The sequence below is a fragment of the Wolffia australiana genome, chromosome 3 (assembly GCF_029677425.1).
Source record: "Wolffia australiana isolate 7733 chromosome 3, ASM2967742v1".
Lineage (NCBI taxonomy): Eukaryota > Viridiplantae > Streptophyta > Magnoliopsida > Alismatales > Araceae > Wolffia > Wolffia australiana.
The window spans coordinates 11,781,889-11,803,775 of record NC_135837.1 but is presented as its reverse complement, the minus strand read 5'-3'; the positions used below and the strand labels follow the sequence as shown (position 1 = coordinate 11,803,775).

At 45.0% G+C, this 21,887-nt stretch overlaps 1 protein-coding gene across 2 annotated transcripts in view; it reads left to right on the top strand.

Annotated features, from left to right (window-relative positions):
* The window catches only part of GRL (transcription activator), a 67,873-nt gene extending 47,795 nt beyond the window's left edge, over positions 1 to 20,078 (top strand). The window contains exons 17-24 of one of the 2 annotated variants that reach the window (XM_078572547.1): positions 5,168 to 5,249; positions 11,522 to 11,632; positions 14,619 to 14,744; positions 14,828 to 14,951; positions 15,023 to 15,156; positions 15,781 to 16,742; positions 18,159 to 18,365; positions 19,419 to 20,078. In XM_078572547.1, coding sequence (XP_078428673.1) covers positions 5,168 to 5,249; positions 11,522 to 11,632; positions 14,619 to 14,744; positions 14,828 to 14,951; positions 15,023 to 15,156; positions 15,781 to 16,742; positions 18,159 to 18,365; positions 19,419 to 19,932 — 2,260 coding nt within the window. In that variant the 3' untranslated portion in view covers positions 19,933 to 20,078. Of the gene's footprint in view, positions 1 to 5,167; positions 5,250 to 11,521; positions 11,633 to 14,618; positions 14,745 to 14,827; positions 14,968 to 15,022; positions 15,157 to 15,780; positions 16,743 to 18,158; positions 18,366 to 19,418 lie in introns of both variants that reach the window. The other variant, XM_078572548.1, reaches the window with a different exon arrangement.
* The last annotated feature ends 1,809 nt before the right edge of the window (positions 20,079 to 21,887 follow it).

The window sequence follows — 21,887 nt, the reverse complement described above, 5'->3', positions numbered from 1 at the left end:
AAGAAATTTTCAAGGATTGTCTCAGAAATACAATTGTTCGAATTCCACAGATATGTTTCAAGAACGTATCATGTCCTTCATGTGCAAGCAGTGAAGAAGATTGTGGCCATCTATTCTTCGAGTGCTTGTTTGCCCAAGCTTTGTGGACTCATCAGCCAATCCTGGGAGTGGCTGTCTTTTAGTGGAGGCCTTTTAGGACTCCATACAATGCAGTCATAGTCTACCTGTACAATGCTGTGGGCATTATGGCTGCACATAAACAAAGTCATCTTAAATTAACAGGAAGGCTCCACAGATGCTGTTGTACAAGCAATGGCGTCTCTTACCCCTGCATAGTTTAACGGCTCATTGCAAAGGCAGGGAGCTGCTGTGTAGGCCATTTTGTGTACTTAATGTTCATATTTACTGGGAGGGTCACTGATTCTGTGTGATTTCTCCTATCTTTTTTCAAAAAAAACATTGAAGGAGATGTGCCATTAGAGGGGGAACACAACAGGAATTGAAGAAGGTAGAGGGGAGAGCACCTCCAGCCGTGAAACAGCCCAACAACTAAAAAAATTGACACCCCCATGGAAACCAGAAGGAGAGGGATGTTCTAGAATCGCTGGGCCCTGTTCGAGACAAGCCAAAAAGGGGGAAATCCAGGAGACAACTACGTGTATAAGAGGAAGAAACTGAGCATTAAGCTTGAGTGCGGGATTGTGGCGTGGGTGGTGGCCAGGAAAAGCGGTTGTTTGATGTTAGTGGCTGGGGGATGGACAAGAGGTAACTTAGTAGCAGACTATCAGTGACTTCCTCTCGGGCATTAGACATGGAGATCGTCACCTTGGATATGATAGAGATGGTGGGGGTGCTGAATGAGGGGGACAAAGACTCTCCAATTAGTCACCAAGTAAAGGAGATCGCTGCTGTGGTGGGACTGCGTCAGGTGCTGAACTGGGATGGGGGAACCAAGGTTCAATCATGAAGTGTGTCTCATGGAACGTTCAAGGCCTTCAAGATGAGCAGAGGAGAGAGATAATGGGAAGGGACTTAAGAGAATGGGGAGTTGCAGTGGTATGATTGCAGGATACTATGCTTGTAAGAGGCGAGACATGAGAGGGGAACACAGTGGGCCAAGGTTTCTTCAAAGAATTCCTTGCAGTAATGTGGTCCGATATTCAGGCTGAGTAATGGTAGCTTGGAACGATGCAGTGTTCTCTAAACTAGACACTTGGACCGGTCAATTGTCTGTAGTAGTCAAACTAAAGAGGAAAATCAAGATTTTGAGTTGGTAGTAGTCTCAGTGTATGGCTCAGCGAATGATGTCCACCTTCCAAGGATCTCCAATGTTGTTTCACGAGACTTTAATGTGACTCTAGAAGGAAGAGACATACCCGACAACAAAGGGAGGGAAAGGTCTAGACTCGAAAGACTTTTGGTCATTCATCTCCAATGCTGACTTCAAGAAATGGGGCCAGTGGACTGTATATACGTGGAGGAGCATGACAGGATGTGGTATGCTATCTAGATTGGGTAGGTTCTTGTGTTCAGTCGAGTTGGTTGAGCAATTCCTGTTTGCAGCTGTGAGTACATTGCCGCGACCATTATCGAACCAATCCCCAATTGTGTGGGCAACAAATGAGGTGGACAGGTGGATAAATGGATAGGCAATCCACTTCTTGGTTACCAGTAGCCAATTTCAAGGAGGTGGAGTGAATGTGGACTGCACAAATCTGATTCAGGTCTGACACAGACGCTTGCCATGAGAATAAAAGCTTTGAGAGAACACCTGATGGGGTATCAGAAGTTCAGGAAGACAAAAAGAGGAGGAAAATCGAAGCCTTATCTAGGGTAAAACAACTAGATGATTTGGACGGCAGTAGAACCCTAGATGAAGAAATGACACAAGAATGGCGAAGATATTGAGGGGTTATGACAGAAAAGTACATGAAATTGGAGATGGATCTGAGACAATTCTCAAGACAATTGTGGATGCTTGCAGGCGATGCTAATTTGAGATTTTTTTTCATCTTGCGGTGAATGGTAGGAGATCCACAAATAGATCCCGAGAATAGTGATATCAAACCAATAACCTGTTGGTGAACAGGTGGTGCAATGGTCTATTGCAGACCGCCTTCGCTCATTTTCCAAAAGGGGGAAAAGAAAGAAGTGAAATGGAGTGGTAGGGGATCAAGGATTGTGAGCCAAGAGTACTAAGCGGATCTGATCCGATCTTTCTCAAAGGAGGTCAAGTTGGCAATCAGGGGACTAAATAGTGAAGGGAACTAAGCAGATGGCCTTCCAGTTTTTGTTTGTTTGGGAGTTTTTAGGGGCTGGTTGGGTCTGGTCTAATGGGCACGTTTGAAGAATTTCGCCAAGGATAAGATATTATGGAGAGGATGAATAACTCACACCTCCTCCTGCCAAAATGCCTTGGAGCCGTTAGAATTGAGGACTACAGATCCATTTCATTGTCCAATTCAATCCACCTTATCTTTGCCAAGGTGTTTCCGAACAGGCTGAGGATGTGATTGGAAAGCTAGTTGGAACCTCATAATCAGCATTCACAACTGGGACGACTATTTGTGAACAGCGACGTAGTGGTGGGAGAAATATTAGCATCATGGCAAAGGAAAGATACTTGAGGGTTCATGGAGAAGGCCGATTTTGCCAAGGCATATGGGCCTGCCATTGAAGTGGAGGAGGATGACAAAAAGGCAACTGGTTATAGTGAAGATAGAATGGCAATTGGAGGGGTGGCACGCAAAGGTACTGTCAAGGGGAGGACGCTTGTTGTGATCGGTACTTTCAGCCATCCCCATCTTTCATTTTTTGGTATTCAAGATACCAGTGGGAATTGGGAAAACACTAGACAGCATTATGAGATGCTTCTTATAGAGACAATCAGAGCTGGAAGTAAGCCATGGGCTCACAATGGTATCATGGGGCTTTGTGTGTTGACCTATCAAATTGGTAGGATTGCGGGTCTTATTCTTACAAAGTATGAACAGAACACTGGTAACGAAGTGAGTGGAAAGGATTAGGAATCCCGGGGATGACCTCACCATTTAAATACTGTGTAACGACTATGATAGGGAATTGAATTGGGAGAGAAAAGCCTGGCCATTCCAAGGGTGCCCCCTTTTTGGCATGGACTCAGACAAATCTTCCCCGGGTATGGAACTTCATATCAGCCACGTTAGGCGATGACACAGTATTTCAGTACTAGTTGGATGCATGGTGGCCACAAGGCACATTGTGTAAAGTATTCCCTCGCATATACGCACTCACACAGAGCCCTAGTGCCAAGGTTTGAGACTGTTGGGATGGAGTGTAGAACCCCATGTTAGTTGCTGCCCTATCAGTCGAGAGGGTTGCAGAATTCTTGGACATGCAGCACTCCCAAGCACAGTTGAGCCTAAGGTGCACCAAACAAGATGGCCGGACATATGTTTTCAGGCCAAAAGCCGTACACGAGGATCCAAGAAGGGCAAGACGACCCAACAATCATCTAGGCGGGTAGTTTCATGTTGTGGCAAAAAGTCCCGATGAAGTCATGGATTTTTGCATGCCTCCTATGACGGAGAACACTAATCACCCAGGCCTTTTGCAAAAGTCTATACCTAAATACATTGCCGGCATGTGTGTTATGCTCAAGAGGGGAAGAAGACAACCAATACCTATTTTTTGAGTGCCCTTTTGCTCGCTCAATTTGGGCCTGCCAAGAGATATCAATGGTGGACGTGAATTTGGAAGAGGCTTTTTGGGGCTCAGTCCAGAGTTACAGGTGTAGAAGAAAGGAAGAAGGCGTGTGGGTATTGGATGCACTTTGGATAATATGGTGGCATGGAGGTGTTGTTCAGGGGAAGGACGGCTTCTACTGATGGGCTATCCATGAGTTTGAAGGACTGAGGGCGCCTTGGCTTCCTCGGGTTGTGGATGGAGAGAGGAGGGTTTGAACTTGTAAGGATAGACTGAAAATGGCGTGTACAGCTACAGGGAGGGTCACCAACTCGTTGGGCTATTGTCCCTTTTAATGTTTAAAATGAGGACGTATAACGGTATCAGATATCAGCACTGTAGCAATTGCTATCTCATATTTTCATCCGGCATGTGGTTATCAGTAAAGACAGATATCAGATATTTCATTTCCCCTATCTGGTTCAGCATTTGTCCTGATATCGTCATTTGATCTCGGCTCTGGATGGGCAAACACTATTTTGGTGCACACTAGTTTGGGTTTTTCTATAAACTCAAGTAATCATCTTCCACATGTTTTATTTTTGAAACATATTACCCCATGTTTTATTTATATCGAACATCCTTCATGTTCTGAATGAGAACAACTTATCTGTATCATTCTTTTTTGTGTTCCGTGGAATTCTCTAATATGTGAAGACTGCAACCCTTCTAGTCAACTTTAGGCATAATGGTTTCATGTGGGAAATTTGGTTCATCATCGTTTTGTGAATTTTCAATAACAATCCATGAAAAACTAATACACATATATTAAATTAGTTAGTATGTTTAACCCTTATCTGAAATAAAGTTCTTTCAAGGCCACTTATTTTGCTAGTTGGGTAGCTGATACAATCCTATCTACTAGACTGTGTTTGGCAGATGGAACCTGTAATGTTTCATCGATTTAATGTCTTGGACACCGGCATCCTTCCTTGAGTTGTTTAATTTATCTTCCTTCTAACTGGTATTGTGTCATTAGTGACAATGCCCATACAAGATAACTTATGTTGTCTGGATTACTCTGAGCTCATCAGTGAGTTACTCCTAATGGGTCTGTCACCTGTAACTGGTGTTTAAGGCAGTGATCACTGAGCTACGAATTTCAGATTCTTATCTTCAAACATTAACCTCCCACTGTTGCATACAGAGGAGCACTGCCCTTCCAATGTTTCACATAAAGGTTACCATTGGATTTGCTTGTTGTAAATGATTGGAATACAAGAAAACATCTTCTTCAGGCTTCTGGTTGAGTAACCCAACATGCCAATGGCCATTGAAATGTAATGTTGCTTTATCTCGTGCTTTAATATCAAGAGAAATTTTTAGGATATTGTGATACTTCAGAGCAGTAGTCATTTGCAAGTTTCTCAACATGATCGTTAAATTATTCATTTTGATTTGCTCTTGAGAATCGAATAAAGCAGTTTGGTGGAATACATGACAGGTGCGTTGATGAACTTGAATCCCAATTATTGAAGTATGGGAGCCTTGCAAAGCTGTATTTCTACAAAAATCATTTGACCCTGGTAAGCTTCTTTATTTCTCTTGCCCTTCAATTTGATAGCAACCTTATTCCTGTGTTTCCCCTTAGCAAAATGACTGACAAATAGTAAAATAGTTTATTATTGCTGAAAACCACAGAGGAGATATAGGGCCACTTTAATAATGGTGATTTAATGGGAAAATAATGGAGGATAAATCTCTTGACGTTATTTTGGCAGCATAGTTTTTTGCCTTGTTGATTTATTTCTTTCATGTACTCCTCCCCATTGGGCTCAAAAAAATTCTCTGAAGTAAATGAATATTTGTGATTGTTATCTCTTTAAGCTAAACAATGGATTATTTCGTCTCCCACCTCAATTAATGTAGCTCCGTTTCAGCTTAGTATGCTGACAAAAGTATCTTCACAAATTTTCAAAAAACAAAAGTATCTTCCCAAGGCCATAAAGTCTTTTAAATGATAGAATGAAGTTTTTTGATTTGGTTTGAAGGATTGGAAATTTAAGATTTGGCCATATTAAGGAACTTTCGAGGGTCAACACAGGGCCATTACAAAATGTCCAAATTTGGGCATTGAGAGACAGACAGCATGGCAGGAGAAGCCTGCCACTCTGGAAGCCAAAATTGGTTGAACATGAAAACACTAAAAGGGCTCAAGTTACATGGATCTCATCTTTTCTTTTTGTGCAGAATATTTCAAAGTTCCAATGACTTTTCTTTTACGCTGGAAACAAGTAGTAGTTCCTCAATAGGCCTGAATGTAGTGGACTTAGGGTTGTGGAGCCTACAGCTGATTGGGGTGGCGTTTACAATACTGTGCCAAAATTCATACCTAATGGGCAAATTTCCAATCATCCGCTGCCCCAAATTTACCCCGCCACGTGACTGTAGTGGGGCAAGGGCCCCTCGCAGGAGCCCTGACTGATGAACTTATTCTTTTAATTTGACACCTATAAATGAGTGTCTTAAGGGATTTGAACTGACATTCAGAATAAAGATAATGTACATGTTGTTATTGGAGTTACACGGGGTCGTAACAAATTGGTATCAGAGCTTGCCTTCCTGTGCACCATGGAGGAACGGGTCCAACACCTTGAGCAGCAAATGACGCGTGTCCTTCAATTCTTGGAGCAAGTTGCTAGTGTGGTGGTGCCAGCGACCGACGGGGCCAGTCATCATCCAGCCCTACACCGAAGCCCCTGCCGCTGCCCAAGGAACTGCCGCCGCCCAAGCCGCCACCTCCACCCTTGCCGATGTCGAACCAAGTCGAAAGGGTCGGGGAGGAGGTGGCCCTTCTTCTGGGTAACCCTACTGGGCTGGCGTCGGATCCCTCGGCTCACTACTCTGGGCCAGCCGTGCGCAGCCCACGGGTTCTTTCAATGATGACTAGGCGCGATTGGGCCCGGTGCAGACCTCAAACCGAAATTGTTGGGGAAGAGAAGAAGAAGATAATGACATAACTTGAACAGAGTACATGTAAGGGTATATGTACCCTAAGAGGGAGAGAGGATAATAGGGCTAATGGGCTTATAGAATAGGGCCCATTAGCCCATGAGGGATAGTCTATCACTAACAGAAATGGGCCCGGCCGAACCATTCGGTAGCGAACATTTCGCTCGCGCGTCGGATTCTGAAAGGTTGAGAGCCGACGACCACGACCAATGGGGGAGACGGCCTTCTCCTCCTGTGCGAGATCAGCCATACCGCATGGCCAGGGTCCGAGCGTGGACGGAAGGTCATGAAACACTTCCACAAAAACGAAGGGAATGTATGAACGACCCAGGTCGCCCAGGACGCGCCTGGCCATTCAGGAGCACGGCGAAGAGGGGCGGGTCGAAGGAAGGTGGTCCTTCCATGCCATTTCCGCTGAGAATGCTGCCGTGGGGACCCAGGGAGACCCGCAGGATCACCCCCGCTCTGAGAACCTTGCCCGAGCCTCCGCCTGCCGCTGGTGATGCCGTGTCATGACCGTCAATCCCTCGCGGGTAACACGGACTCCAAAGGCGAAGAAGAAGAAACCTATCCAGTACCAGTACGACGTCGGCAAGGCAACCAACCATCGCACCAATTCCCATGTTCCCACCGGGTTGCCGAGATTCCATCATTCTCGGGGGGGGGGGATCCAGAGCGCTGGCTTCGGCATGTGGAGCATTATTTCAGAGAATACCCCGCTCGTGATGCCGAATGACTTCGCGTGGTGTCATCATACATGGAGGGCAAGGCATAGGCTTGGTTTTGTTTCAAGGATGACCGTGCGGGTTTTGCCAGCTGGGACGACTTCAAGCGACAATTGTCACATCGTTTCGGCCTTCAACCCCGTGAGGCGTACCATCAATTATTCAAGCTACATCAGACGGGCTCGGTGGATGAAGTGGTCTCAACTTTCGTCGATTTGATGGGATACCTACCTGAGATATCAGAAGAGGCGGCCATGCTCGCCTTATGCTCCGCCTTGAAACCGTCCATCCAGGTGGAGATCGATCGGCAGGAACCTCGCTCCACCGAAGCACTAATCGATTGCGCATTCAAGGCGGGAAAGCTACTGAATCAGTTAGAGATGACGCAGGCAAGAAGGAGCAGTGGTGTTCAGCGTGGGGCGGCGGAGGCTTCCCGGAGTTCCCCGCGTCAAATACAACAGGGAGGGCACACGGAAGCAACATGCACCCGCGAGCACTTGCCAAATTCGTCTCACTGCGGAAGAAATTGCCACCCGAAGGGCACAAGGACTATGTTTCCAGTGTAATGAACGATTCACGCCGGGCCACACCTGTCATAAGACACTTAACGTCTCCATCGTGATGAATATGGCGGAGTCGACTGAAATTCAGTCAGACGAGGACAAGGAGGCCCAGGACGAGTCCAGTCCTGTACAGGACAGCCCACACGAGCTCAGAAAGCTCACTATTCAAGCCGTCACCGCCACGTCCACAAGGCACTTTCTTCAACTCAAGGGTCGTATTCATGATAGGGAGGTCATCATCCTCATCGACTCAGGGACGTCCGACAATTTCATCGACGACAGACTAGCCCACCAGCTGTGGCTGAAGAGGCGTCGCACGACCCCATACTGCGTGAGGTATGGTGACAGCAGGCAATCTCAAGGGACAGAGCTGTGCTCCGACGTGAAACTCCACATTCAAGCTTATTCAGCGACGGTTTCCTTTTACCCGGTCCGAGACTTATGTCTCGACGTTATCCTGGGGTTTGCCTGGCTCCGCACCCTAGGATGGGCGTCAACGCAGTGGGACCTGCTACTACTGCGATTCCAAGCGGATGGTGTTTGGCACACGTTGCGAGGAGACCCGACTGGAAACAATCCCTTCGGCAGCAAGGATCAAACAGGATCAATTCATAGGTATGGCATTATACAAATTTGCCATAACCTCATCAATGCTTGCGCAGGATGCGGCTCCCGGAACGGACATCGAGCTATACAAAATACAATTCCCAACTGTGTTCCAAGCACCAACATCCCTACCACCACATCGAGCATGTGATCATCAAATCATGCTGCTGGCCGGGGCCGGACCGGTCCATTGCCGTCCATAACATTTTTCCCACTTACAGAAGAATGAAATAGAAAGGCTGGTGGAAGAGCAGTTGAATGAAATAAGACCGTCCCGCAGTCCCTTCTCCAGTCCAGCCCTGCTCATGAAGAAGAAGACGGGGGGATGGCGGTTTTGCGTGGACTACCGGGCTCTCAACAGCGTTACAGTACCGGATCGATTCCCAATTCCCGTGGTGGACGAGCTGCTTGAGGAGCTCCATGGCACGACGATCTTCTCCAAACTCGATCTCAAATCGGGTTATCATCAAATTCGCATGAAGCCAGAAGATATCGAGAAGACGTCATTCAGTACTCATCAAGGGCATTATGAATAATTGATGATGTCTTTCGGTCTGTGCAATGCTCCCGCGACCTTCCAGGCCTTGATGAACGCGATATTCCAGCCATTCCTCCGTAAATTCGTTTCGGTTTTCTTCGATGACATCTTGATTTACGGCCGCAATCGGGATCAACACGAAGCACACCTATGAGCGGTGCTGCAACTGCTGACAGAGCACCATCTCTGCACCAACACCAAGAAATGCTCTTTCGGGCAGTCAAGGCTGGAATATCTGAGTCACTGGATTTCTGCTGAAGGAGTCGCCACAGACGCGGGGAAAATTGAAGCGATCCGCACGTGGCCAATCCCTCAAACTCTGCGGCAACTTCGCGGGTTCTTGGGGTTAGCAGGCTACTATCGAAGGTTCATCGAGAAGTACGCGTCCAAGGCATGGCCACTGACCCAATTATTAAAGAAGGGAAAATTTCAGTGGGGAGAAGAAGGGCAACGAGCGTTTGAGGAGCTGAAACAAGCCTTATAGGCGGCACCAGTACTTGGCCTTCCTGACTTCACCCAGCCATTTACAATCGACACAGATGCATCGGGGGTGGGCGTGGGCGTGGTGCTACTGCAAATGAAGAGGCCCATCGCATTCTTCAGCAAGACGCTTCCACCCACGATCCGTACTCGGTTGGCGTACGAGAGAGAACTGATTGCGGTCTCCTGGCAGCCAAAAAATGGCGGCACTACCTCATGTTCCATGCATTCATCATCCGCACAGATCAGAGAAGCCTCAAACACTTGCTCAAGCAGCGAGAAATCCAAGGTGAATATCATCACTTGCTTTCGAAACTGATGGGGTATCATTTTTCCATTCAGTACAAGGCAGGTAGCTCATCATCGAGAGGTGGAATTCGACGTAGGCGAGCTTGTATTTCTTCGACTGTAGCCCTACCTCATGCGTTGCTTGCACGCGTTCAGAATGAAAAACTAGGGCTTAGCGCATTGGAGCAGTGGTATATCATCTCGAACTGCCGGCCGATGCTCGCATCCACCCAGTATTTCATGTCTCTCAGCTCAAGCGAGCAGTGGGAGCAACGGACTAGATACAGTAGCTGCCACGAAGCCTTACTCCGGAACAAGAATGGCAAGTTACACCGTCGCACATTACAGCATTTCGGCCATCGGCAAAAGGACTCCAAGTCCTCACGCATTGGGCAGGCCTTCCGGATTTTGAAGCAATGTGGGAAGTCGCAGACCGTCTCCGCCAACAGTTCCCGACCTTTCAGCTTGGGGACAAGCTGATTGCTTTGGGAGGGAGTCCTGATGCGATCCAACATTGCATCTACGAGTGTTGGCCCAGGCCCACGTCGGGGGGCCCATTAGCGGAGTCTACTTAACCCTACCGGTGGAGGAAGAACGGCACTTTTGACTCTGGTAAGTGCCTACGCACCTCCCCAATTTGAAGGTCCCAATCGCTCCTATGCGAGGGCAGCTCACCAGGCCGAGCGAGACGTCGTCAACCCCGTCTGCTCGGAGGCGTCTTCAACCCCGCCGCATGTCCTCCCTATCCCTCTACCTCCCTATCTTTTGCTATCTTCCTCAGACACGAGAACAGTGGGACTAGTTAAGTTCTATTAATATTGGACTTGTAATTGGAGTTACACGGGGTCGTAACAGTCTCCTGGCGGAATGTCTCTCGCCCCACACACGCAACGCGCCCCCCGCGCGCAGCTGCACAGTACGCCCACACGTCCCCACACACAACCGCCACGCTGCACAGTACATCCTGCACACGTGCGGGGCGCTTGGGCCTCCCTCTCGGCGGCCTGTGCACCCGTCAAGTGTGGGCCTCCCTTGATCTGCCGCACTTGAGCGCCGACGGGCACGCACACCATAAGGGCGATGGCTTAAAATATAAGGGTCGGCGTCACCACCCGTAGTGCAAGTTGTAGTGTCGCATATTAGGACTCAGTCTCCACATCCTGAGTCCAGCACACGGACATGTCCCCACAGTCAGCACGCAGGTCTCTGTGCAGGAATGCTGCATATTTTGGGGTCTTACACCCGGGAATACCTCTCTCTCCATTTCTAATTCGTCCCTCAGTGAACGATTTTGGAGACTTGAAGTATCATTTCGTGTTGAACAATTGTGTTACAGTGACCAATGCTTATGATTTCGACCTGGGATCACATCAAAAGAAACTCGAATTAGAAATGGAGACCTAAACCTTGTTTTTAATTAATCTCAACAAAGGGAAAGGATTTTTTCTGTCACGAATTAAAACTCTGGTCATCCTAATTGCAAATAAATCCTGTTATGCTGTAAAACTCTCGTTCGGTATGGTGTATTCCCTTTTTTTTATGCTGGACTGTACTTTGTCATCCCAAAATATTGCATTTGTCCTTATTTTGCAATAGTAGTTCAGAAGCCATGTATTCTGCATTTTAAATATTGTTTCAACAATTAGGTCTTCAAGAATACAATGTTTGGGCCTGAAGGACATCCTCAGCATTGCGTTGCATGGCTTGGAGTAGCTGCTAATTTCGTGTGCTGTGCTTCTTCTACAGCACCCGAAGAGGTAGGATGGCAACTCATTTTTTGGGTATTCTTATTTTTAATTTGTAGCAATTAAATACAATTATATTTTTTTCAAATGACGAATAATTAAGGACTGCAGCCTTGTTATATGGTTCCTCATGGCCTTAGTTTTCTCTTTTTGAAGTTATGCTGACGTCATGTGTTGGATTGCTTAATCTGGACAGAAATACGAGATTTAGTTTTTAGCAAAAAAATTGGATATGTCCTTTGAACTTAGCCTAGACTCTATTTTTGACCCAAAATGACGAAAAAGAAAACCACTTTGGGACTATACATGAATTCTGTTAAAATAGCTATCTGTTCTTGCTTTAATTTCTATCTTAGATTGCTGGGTCTGTCAGATAACCCTTTCGTTTCTACTCTATAAAACCTAGTGTATCACTCTTGGGACCCTTGAGTCAGTGAAACATCTCTGTTTTCCTTGTAGACTTCTCTTTTCAAGCACCACGGTCCCTGACATTTCTCTTTGGTTCACATCAGCCTGATTTGAAACTTCTAGCTCTTAATTTTTACCATTGTTTCAAATTCATTGTTAATTTGAATAAGTGATTAGTGAAGGTTGAGGCACCGATTTAACTCTTCTTTGTTAAAAAAGCTGCTCAAAACTTCTATTGAGCATTTTACCCTTTAGTGCCACAGAAGAATTGAGGGCTCATAAGGAACAAGTCCCATGACAGAAATTGACTCCAGTACCATGTAATTTGAAATGGATTTCAATGATCAGAAAAGCCATCCGTGCATTCTGTATAAGTTAAAATTTTACATAAGTTGGGCCCAAGTATGTGGACCAACGTCCAAATAAGAAGTTATGGTGTTCATATAGTTGTCTGGCTTCACCCAAGTTACAAGTTTTCTGGCTTCAGGGCTTAAAACATTACTCCCTGTGTTAGTTGGGTGTGTTGTGTAAAATCATATCTATGTCTAACATGGCAGATAGATTGATGTAAAATGTGAGAATTTCAAGTCTAATTTTTGAGCTTCCGAGGCGAAGAGCTCCTCCCATTGCTCTGCCTCTTGATCTCTTCTCCAATCTCCATATTTCCAACAATTTTACTAGTATAAAATTACTAAAGCACATATGTTTTGGTAAGAACTCATTTGTAAAGATAAGAGGAAAATATAGCCTTGACTTCTAAAGTATCAAACAAACTTTGATTTATAGTCCACAACATGGCCGTTCAAGATGATTAGTTAATATTAATGTATCCTAGCCTGCTGGTTGATACGATCCCGATTTGGGATCATGTTCGATCTGCACTGTAACTTGATGTCCAAAATAGAAATGATGTCAATGATCTATAAACGTTCACAGAGGGATGAGAGAGAGACTCATCGGGTAGAGAGAGGAGAGATGGGAATGGAATCGGGTGGAAAAGGATCACAGATGAACAGTCACTGATCAGCAGGGGGACAACGTCAGGCCTGTGAGCACAGAGAGGGAATGTCACAACCGGAACGGGGTAAGGAATGGGTACTAGATGGACTCGCAAAAGATTATTCATCCTACCCCAACTCCAGGGAAGAAATGCTTAAGTATGAGCCGAAGCGGGCCGGGCCTGAATGTCCAAAATGGGCAGTTGTTGGTTCTTCGGGGCGTAGACACGCTGGCAGATCATATCAATACTCCCCCCCTATTTTAACCATCTTGTCCTGGAAGTCAGGAAAATTGGTTGCAGAGGGTAGTGGCGAGTTCCCACAAAGCTTTGGAAGCAGGTAGACCCTGCCAATTGGTGTGGACTCGGCAACCTGCTGGGGATGGCCAGAAAGGAGCCATCATTTATGGCGCAACCTGCCATACTTGGCTTTCCGTGAGCGCCAAAGTGGTTGGGGCTGTCCAGATGTGGGTTCAGCATGCTTGAGCTGGGCCCCATGGAAGGTTGGGTGCATGCGGGCGTCTGCCAGAAGAGAGCTTTTAGGTGACGAGACCAAGCCGTTGGGTGATGGGGTATGAGCCGAGGTAGTGAGCAGCAAGTTTCTCGAAGGGCTTCACAGTGAAAGTAGGCGATAGTGGCACAGCTTGAGTTAGATGGGATCACCGACTGCAAAGTCCATGGGGCAGTGATGCTTGTTGGCTTGGGTGCTTGTGGTGGCCTTTGTGTGGTTCAAATGCTGGTGGAGTAAATCAAGATGGGCACCGCAGTCACAAAGCATATTATCCATGGCATCCACCGGGGACAGGGCGGAGTCATAACGATGGATGGTGGATGGTATGTGCCCGTACACAGCTTCAAAATGAGTCATTTTGATGGCCGAATGATAAGAAGTATTATAACTTAGCTTCACCCAATGCAACCATTGACTCCAGCGCTTTGGTTGGTCGACTGCAAAACAATGAAGGTGGGCTTCTGTTATTATCCACTAAGCCCACTAGGGGCATTATCGTCTTTCTGCATTTCCCTTTAAATATGTAGCCTTTGTTGGAGGGTGGAACATGAGCTGTTAGTGTTATTTCCCTTCAGTAGTCTCTCCTCTCTCGACAACATCCACTCCGTCGAGTCCTGTTCCTCCAGCAACGTCCGCTTGGCCACTCTGCCTCTCTCGTTCCCCTTGGCGTCGTCCATTCCGCCAGGACCAACCTCATCCTCGATACGATCTTGTCCGGGATCCTATCAGCTTCCAAGCTGCGGTTGACCACCTCTGTTCGCCGGTCCGTCTCCCCGATCAGAGATGATGGTGCTTAGGGTCCCATGCGCCGATCAGTGTCTATGAATCAAGGAGCCTATCGATGGTTGGTTGGCAAACTCATCTATGCCATACATACTCAATCTGTTGAGGGCCATTTCACGCTTGCTCTTACAGCGTCTCATCTCCATGCTGCTTATCAGATTCTTCATCACCTCAAAGGCACGAAGGAATGTCGATTTTTTTAAATGTGGTTTCTTCTTTTGTTTAAGTTCTTTTAGAATGTGCTTATTGTGTTTTTTTTTACAATATGTAAATGCTGTGTCTTATGTCCCTTAATTTAGGTGAATAAAATTGGTAGGGACTCTGTCTCTTATGTCGAGTCACTCATTGAATCCATCATGGGTGGGCTGGAAGGGCTTATCAATATTCTTGACGCTGAAGGGGGATTTGGGTCTCTGGATTCTCAGGTCTTATGCTTTTTGTTACCTAGGCTTTAATTAGTGCACTTATTTATTTTACGCTGATGTCAGCTTTATTTGTCATGCTCCAGCTCTCACCAGAACAAGTGGGAATCCAAATAATGAATGAGACAAAAACGTCAATTTCATCCTCCAGATCTGGAAAGGGATTTTCTGGGTTTTTAGTGCCTGGACTGGAAAGCTACCCTGGAAATGGCAAGTCATTGAAAACGTAAGTCCAATGTCAAGAGTAAAATAAGAAATTTTGATCTTGATGCTTGTTTCAGAGGTTTCCAAGTCTAAGGCAGTGGCTATCTACGGCAGGTTGGAAGCGGCAATGCAGAGATTGACTGATCTATGTTCAGTATTAAATGATATGGAACCAGTGTGTGTTTTAAATCATGTTTTTGTCTTGCGGGAGGTGAGCATTTTGTTGTTTCAATGGTAGTTAATTCTGTTCCGTAAATTTCCATAATTTTAAAGGTGGGGGGTGGGTAATGTTTTTACGATTATACTTAAGTAAATTTTCCTGTTGGAATGACCGCTTGAGATTCTAGTTGAAATGTCGACTCCTATTTGTGATCAGGAAACACTATCGATTAATGTTTGAAAATTTTTTAGAATATATATTTGACTTTATGAATAATATGGAAAAACTTTTTCATTGAAACTTTGTCACTAGCCTGTTTACTTCCTATTGAAACGGAATTTTAATAAGTGGTTATTTTCCCCTTCATTGATATTATTCAGTCCCCTTTACCTTATTTGACCTGAATTTTAAGCATTTAATCATTATACTGATGTTCCTCGAGATCAATGTAACCTGTGAATTGTGCTACAGGGGTTCCTATTGCATTACCTCTTCGTATTTGTCTGAAATATCAATCTAAATCTGTTAAATGAGTCCAGCATTTTGGAAATTTCTTTTGCCTGATTACCCATTTCCTGAATACCGTATGAAATTTCTGGGTTTTGCCCTATGGTAAGATTTAGTCAGCTAAACCAATGATTATCATTCATACAAATTGTTTTCCTTTCTCTTCAGTATATGAGAGATTGCATCCTGGGGAACTTCAGGAAGAGATTTCATTCAATCTTGAAAAAGGATAATGGCTTACAACGTCCATCAGTCATAGAGTCTTTGCTACGAAGACACATCAGCATCATCCATCTTGCTGAGCAGCACATAAGTATGGACTTGACCACTGGAATTCGTGAAGCATTGCTCTCTGAGGCCTATTTGGGCCCAGTTCTTTTTCTGCAAACATTTGAGAAACCAACAGCCTCACAGGCAGTATCTGCAATAGAAATTGTTTCAAACTGGTACATAGATCAGATCGTCAAGGATGTATCTGGGGCTGATGTGGTCTTCTCTCCCCGTCATAATTGTTTCAAGAGCTCACAACGCACTGGGGGCAATTCAGCAGAAAATTTTACCAGCACAGAAGAACTCAAAGCCCTATTTCGGATCTTTGGCAGGTATGGATTCGATAAACTGGATCGGGCCATGAGAGAGCACATGGCGGCACTTCTTAATTGTATCGAGTCTACACTGCTGTCTAACTCGGAGGTGCTCGAGGCATTTGAAAAAGAGAGAAATTTGAGACAAATTGTGGAGTTGGAAAGTGTAGTGGGGTTCTTTATTCAGGCTGGTCGAACAATAGCCTTCCATCGAATTTTAGCAGAATCTGCTGGTGCTGTGTTTAGGGAGAATGCGCCTCTTATTGCTTCATTACTCTCTTCGTTGAAGGATAATCTGCCTGACGAGATACCCGATAAAGATCCAGCAAAAAGATTAAGGAACGTGGCAAAAGGTTGTGGGAATAGAGGAGAGCTGGATGCAGAATGGGTTACGTCGATCATGTTGGAGAGGGGATCATTTGATAATGGATCGTGGATTTTGCTTCCTCGCTTGTGTGCTTCCTTTGTGGTGTCCAGCATTTGGAACACGACACATTACGACGTGCATATTGGGGGATTTAACACCAACCTTCAGTGTTTGGCAAGGTGAATTTATTTACTTTTGTTTTCATACTCAGTTATTTTCTTTAAATGGTAGAGTTTTCTTGGTAAAGAATTGTAGTTTGAAAAATGTATCTATAAGTCAGTTGACATCAGATTAGTACTCAACTGACTGATGTGTACCTAGACATGCGCCAAACCGTGCGAGCGGATCGCGCTCGTGCGCATGTGCGAAGCGGTTGTGCGAATTTTCGCGCACGACTTTCGCACACCGCACCGCCCACCGCACAGGGGTCGGTGCGGTGCGAAAATTCCCCCCCCCCCTCTAGACTGCGCCCCCTCCGGCCGCCCCCCTGCCTCCCCCTCCGGCCGTCCCCGCCCCCCTTCCTCCCACCCCTGCCCTGCCGCGCCTCCTCCTCCCCACTGCCCCGTCGTCTCCCAACTTCGGCCCTCTTTCCTGCCCCCCCCGCCGTCCCGGCCCTCTTTCCGGCCCTCCCCGCCATCCCCACTGCCGCAACCCCTCGTCGCCGCCCGCCCTCCTCCCCGTCGTCCTCCACCTCCTGTCGTCTCCCGCCCCCTCCACCCCTGGCTGCCGCCCGTGCCACCACCACCATCCCCCTTCCCCGCCTTCTCCACCTCCCCCCGCGGCCCCCCGTCCAACCACCGCCGCGTTCGCCGGCACCGTCTTCTCCGGCGACGCCGTCTGGGCGACACGGCGGCGCCGCCCTGGCCCGTCGTCTGACGCTGCCGCCGCATCGTATTAATTATTAATTATTAATTATTAATTATATTAATAATTAAACATAGTAATTATACCACTTATACTTATTTTATTTTCCAAATCGTATATAAATTTTTTTTAAAAATCCTTTTAAATGTGCGAATTTAGTGTGTTGTGCGGTGCGCTTTTCCGCACAAAAGCGCACGGCACACCGCACAGGCCGTTTTGTGCGTGCGAAAATTCGCACACTCGGTGCAAATTTTCGCACCGCACCGCACGACCATCTCTATGTGTACCTCATTAGTCAATTTTTTGGCATGGTAAAGCTGAAAATCTATTGACTAGGTCTTGTAGGGCTCGTACTTGTTATGATTACTCGGTGATGAGAAAAAGTGACGTTTTCTTTTCAAACAAAAAAAATCGTGATGATGGTTGGCAGACCAGGAAGAACTTAATCATCTTCTTTTCTCTTACCTAATTATGTTATTACTAATGAAGTAATAATCTTCTTAGATGGTGATTTAGGGTATGGGGATAAGGATCTATCACATTGTACATTTGAGTGACGTTGTGGAAAATGTCGTCTTAAATGGTGATTTAGGTTAGAGGGATAAGAAATTAGGATTTTGATTTAGGGTTTTTGTTTATAGTTTTGGTTTCGGTTTAGGTTTCGGCTTTCTTGTGGTCTTTCCTCTAGTCCCTTCTGCTGCACAAACTGCATTAAGTTTCTGTTTATGCAGGTCAATCAGCGCCATCATTGCGGCCAGTGAGTTTGTACGATCAGAGAAGAGTGAGCTACTGAAACAGTCCCTGTCTAATGGACATGGAATCGAGATGCATCCTGGAATCCTCACCCGTTTGGTGGTTATAGAAAATATTAAATCTTCGATGCAAGTTTATGTCAAATACTCGGCCGGGCTCATCCTCACTTCTAGTGATGGCAACAGGTTCTTGCACATATGTTTCCTGTCTGTAATGGTTATTAGTCCAATATTCATGTGTCTTCTCCCAGTATTCCTGTATGATTCATCAGAAAAAATATACCCATCTATTAAACTATGGCATGGTATCTTGTATCATCTTTTGAATTTTGCTTTTTAGACTCTCTGAAAACTTATGTCAACCCTCCATATATATATATAAATATATCTCTCTCCTTCCCTTTTTCTTTTTGACGCTTTCACTTTTTCTCTCCCCACATCTCTCATGCTGTCTGTCTGTCTCCTCCTCTGACTATTGATCACTTTCTTCCACACTCTCTTGCTCTATCTCTCCCCTCTGTTTGTATGTCTCTCTCTCTTTCTCCTCCCTCTGGTTTTCATATTCTCTTTAGGGCTCTCCCACCTGTCTCTTTTTTCTCTCTGTCCCCCTCTTCTCTTTCTCTCTCAACTTCTCCAGTTCTCATTTTACCTTTTAACTTTTCTCTCGTTGAGTCTTCACCACTTTCATGCTCTCTTTCTGGCTCTCTTATTCAGTTTTGTATCTCGCTCTCTCAATCACTCTCTGTTTCTTTCTGTGATTCCATCAATTTACTTACTCTTTGATTACCTCTTTCACATGGCACATACACTCTTATTTATGCTTCCTCATCCATTTCACATGCAATCGTCGATATTCATCTTTTATTTCCTCCATCCTCCCTGTCTCTCTGCTGCATGATTACATGAACCTTCAATGAAAAAAATAAAACTTACCTTCACCTTGAACTGTGGAAAAATTAGATTTACCTTCATCGCAGCACGTCTCACCATTTTCTTATCTTTTAACTTTAATGTGCCATACCTCCCAAATTAATCACTAATAAAAATCTCACTCATTGATGCCTACATCTCTCTCTTCTCCTTCATGGCTGCACAATTTCACCTTATCTTCATAAAAATTTTACAACCTCCTACCACTGAAATTAGCTTGGGCTTTCTCCAGTCATGCATAAATGATAATTCTATGTTTTTACATTATGAACCAGTAGATTCTCATCTCTCTCTCTCTCTCTCTTGCAGATCTCATCTCGTCCCAAAACTTCAATTCCTGGATCATCTCTGCCGAATCTCCCCTTACCTCCCAAGAAGCACTTTGGAGCTACATGTCCCGTACACACTCTTACGATCCCTAACTGGGCAGCAGTATACAAAAAGCCCATCACTAGCGCCCCTCGACATCATGCCCCCGTCCCCGGGACAGTCTCCTCGCATTTCGCTGGCCCATTCATCACCAAGGCCAAGGCAGAGTCAGAGGGATCCTTCCCCTTCTGGGTCCCATGATCACAGTTCCCTACCCTTGCAAGGATTGAGAAGAGAGGCCACTATTTTGTACGATGTCGACGGGCAGCAAGCCCATGGCGCATCAAAGCAGGGAGGTGCTGGTAATGATGCTGCAGGCAGACGGGTGAAGTTTATCGACAATGGTGCAAATGTGGGCAGCAGTGGCGGCAGCGGCGGCAGCTGGGGTGGTAGAGGAGCCAGCCCATTGCCTCGGTTTGCTGTTGCAAGGTCTGGCCTTGGTCCTAGTAAGTAGAGTAGAGTAAGATTTCTTTTTGTCTCTTTATCTGTCCTTGGTGAAACCTGAAAGTGATTATGAATTTAATGTTTCAGTAAAGATTATGTGTGAGTAAAGAACCATCCTAGTAATAACATATTACGTACTTATACCGGTTTTCAGTATTCCTCTGGGTTTTCTGACAGTCCTGTGTGAAGTTCAAAACAGAAACAAAAGGTATTTTCTGTGGAGAGTACTCTGGGTGACGCTTTGCTCCAATCTAAAGTTTTTACGCAATGATGATTATTTATTTAATTGATAAAATAGTTAGCCACTGCGTCGATCTGTAGGGATCTTGGGCACACAGGTGTGCATGAATTGAATCTAAAACAACAATGGGTAGAAAAAATTCTCAAGTAATTGGTCCAAAGTATTAAAAAACAAGGGATAGTGACACACGGAATGATTCTTTTATCAAAGATTGAGAAATAATACATCGCGTCAAATGTATTCATGTTCTGGAGAACGACTTATTCCAATACAAAACTGTTTAAATGTTCATAAATTGAGAAAAGTTACAAAGATAGCTCACTAAATTGACATTCACTTAGAAAAAAAAGTATAGATTGAAAATTTTGGGTCTGGATCCATCCAATCATTGTACACTCGCATGACGATCTTTTGTGGTGTCTTCAATCAAAACTGGAAGCTGATATATTGACTAAATCATGGGAATTACACCATTTACTGTCCATCAAAGAACATAGTGATAGGGCGGGCAGTTTCTCTCATGGTGGACACATGGGATGGAGTGGATCCTCTGATGAATGGTGGTGCAATATCCTTTTTATTACTTTTTCAATAATATTTTGCACTAGATCCAACTCAACATGATGTATTTTATCAGAATAGAACTCCATAGTTTATTGCTAAAAATATTTAAAACTATGGAAGGCTAAAAAAACATCCTTGAAGCTTTCTGGCATAAAATTTACTTAAAAACACAGTGGATAATTCCAGTACCCATTACATACATACATTAATTATAATATATGAATTGAGTTAAGTTTAAAAAGTATCATTTACAAAAAAAAAATGGTATACCATCACACATATCAGCTTGAGTTATTTATATCCTGCTAAATATGCAGACGGTTCATCTTGTATTGATACGGTCTGCAAGCTCGTATCTGGGATAGGACGAGAAGGGATGTAGAAGACACCAGAATGGTCACTGGCGCAGGGGCAGAGAATACTGGATGGACCTTGGCATGACAAGAAGCAGGCGGAGTGGACGTCATCTAAGAGGAGGTACGACAAAGTGGACGTCGCCGAAGGGAAGATAGTTATGGGATAGACATCACCGATGAGCCAGACACATCTCTTGATACTTCTTGGCCGCCCCCCTAAAGGGATGGCTGTCCTTTTTAAAGGAATTACAGAAGATCCTAATGACTAGAATGCCCCTCTTGGGCTGAAAGATGAAAGAGACCTAGATAGGTCGGGGCTTGTATCAGTATACCATCACCCATATCAGCTTGAGTTAATTATGTCCTGCTAAAAAAGCCCACAATGCATCTTGGATTCTTGCATGAATCATGACGAATAAGAATTTAGGAATTTGAATCTTTCAGTACCTACGCCTCACTTTTTATTTCATATGTAAGAAATTTCTGAATCTAGATTTTTGGCTCCTGGATTATTATGAAGATCGGTGTGTCGTCTCAGTCTGCATTAAGCATCCCAACATGATCATGTTGTTCAAAAATGTACTTGATCAAAAAATTTCCCAAATAGTCATCCTGTATTTTTTTAGCGTATTATAATAGTTTCCAAAAAATTTCCGATTTCACAAACCTTAGCTTTAAGTCTTTGTGCTGTGGGAAGCGAACCAGTAGGTCTAATTTTTTATCATTAGTAGAAATCCTGTTTAATACAAGTTATCACTTGTGCTTATGTATAGAATGTTTTCAGTTATGTTGAATAAAATATTT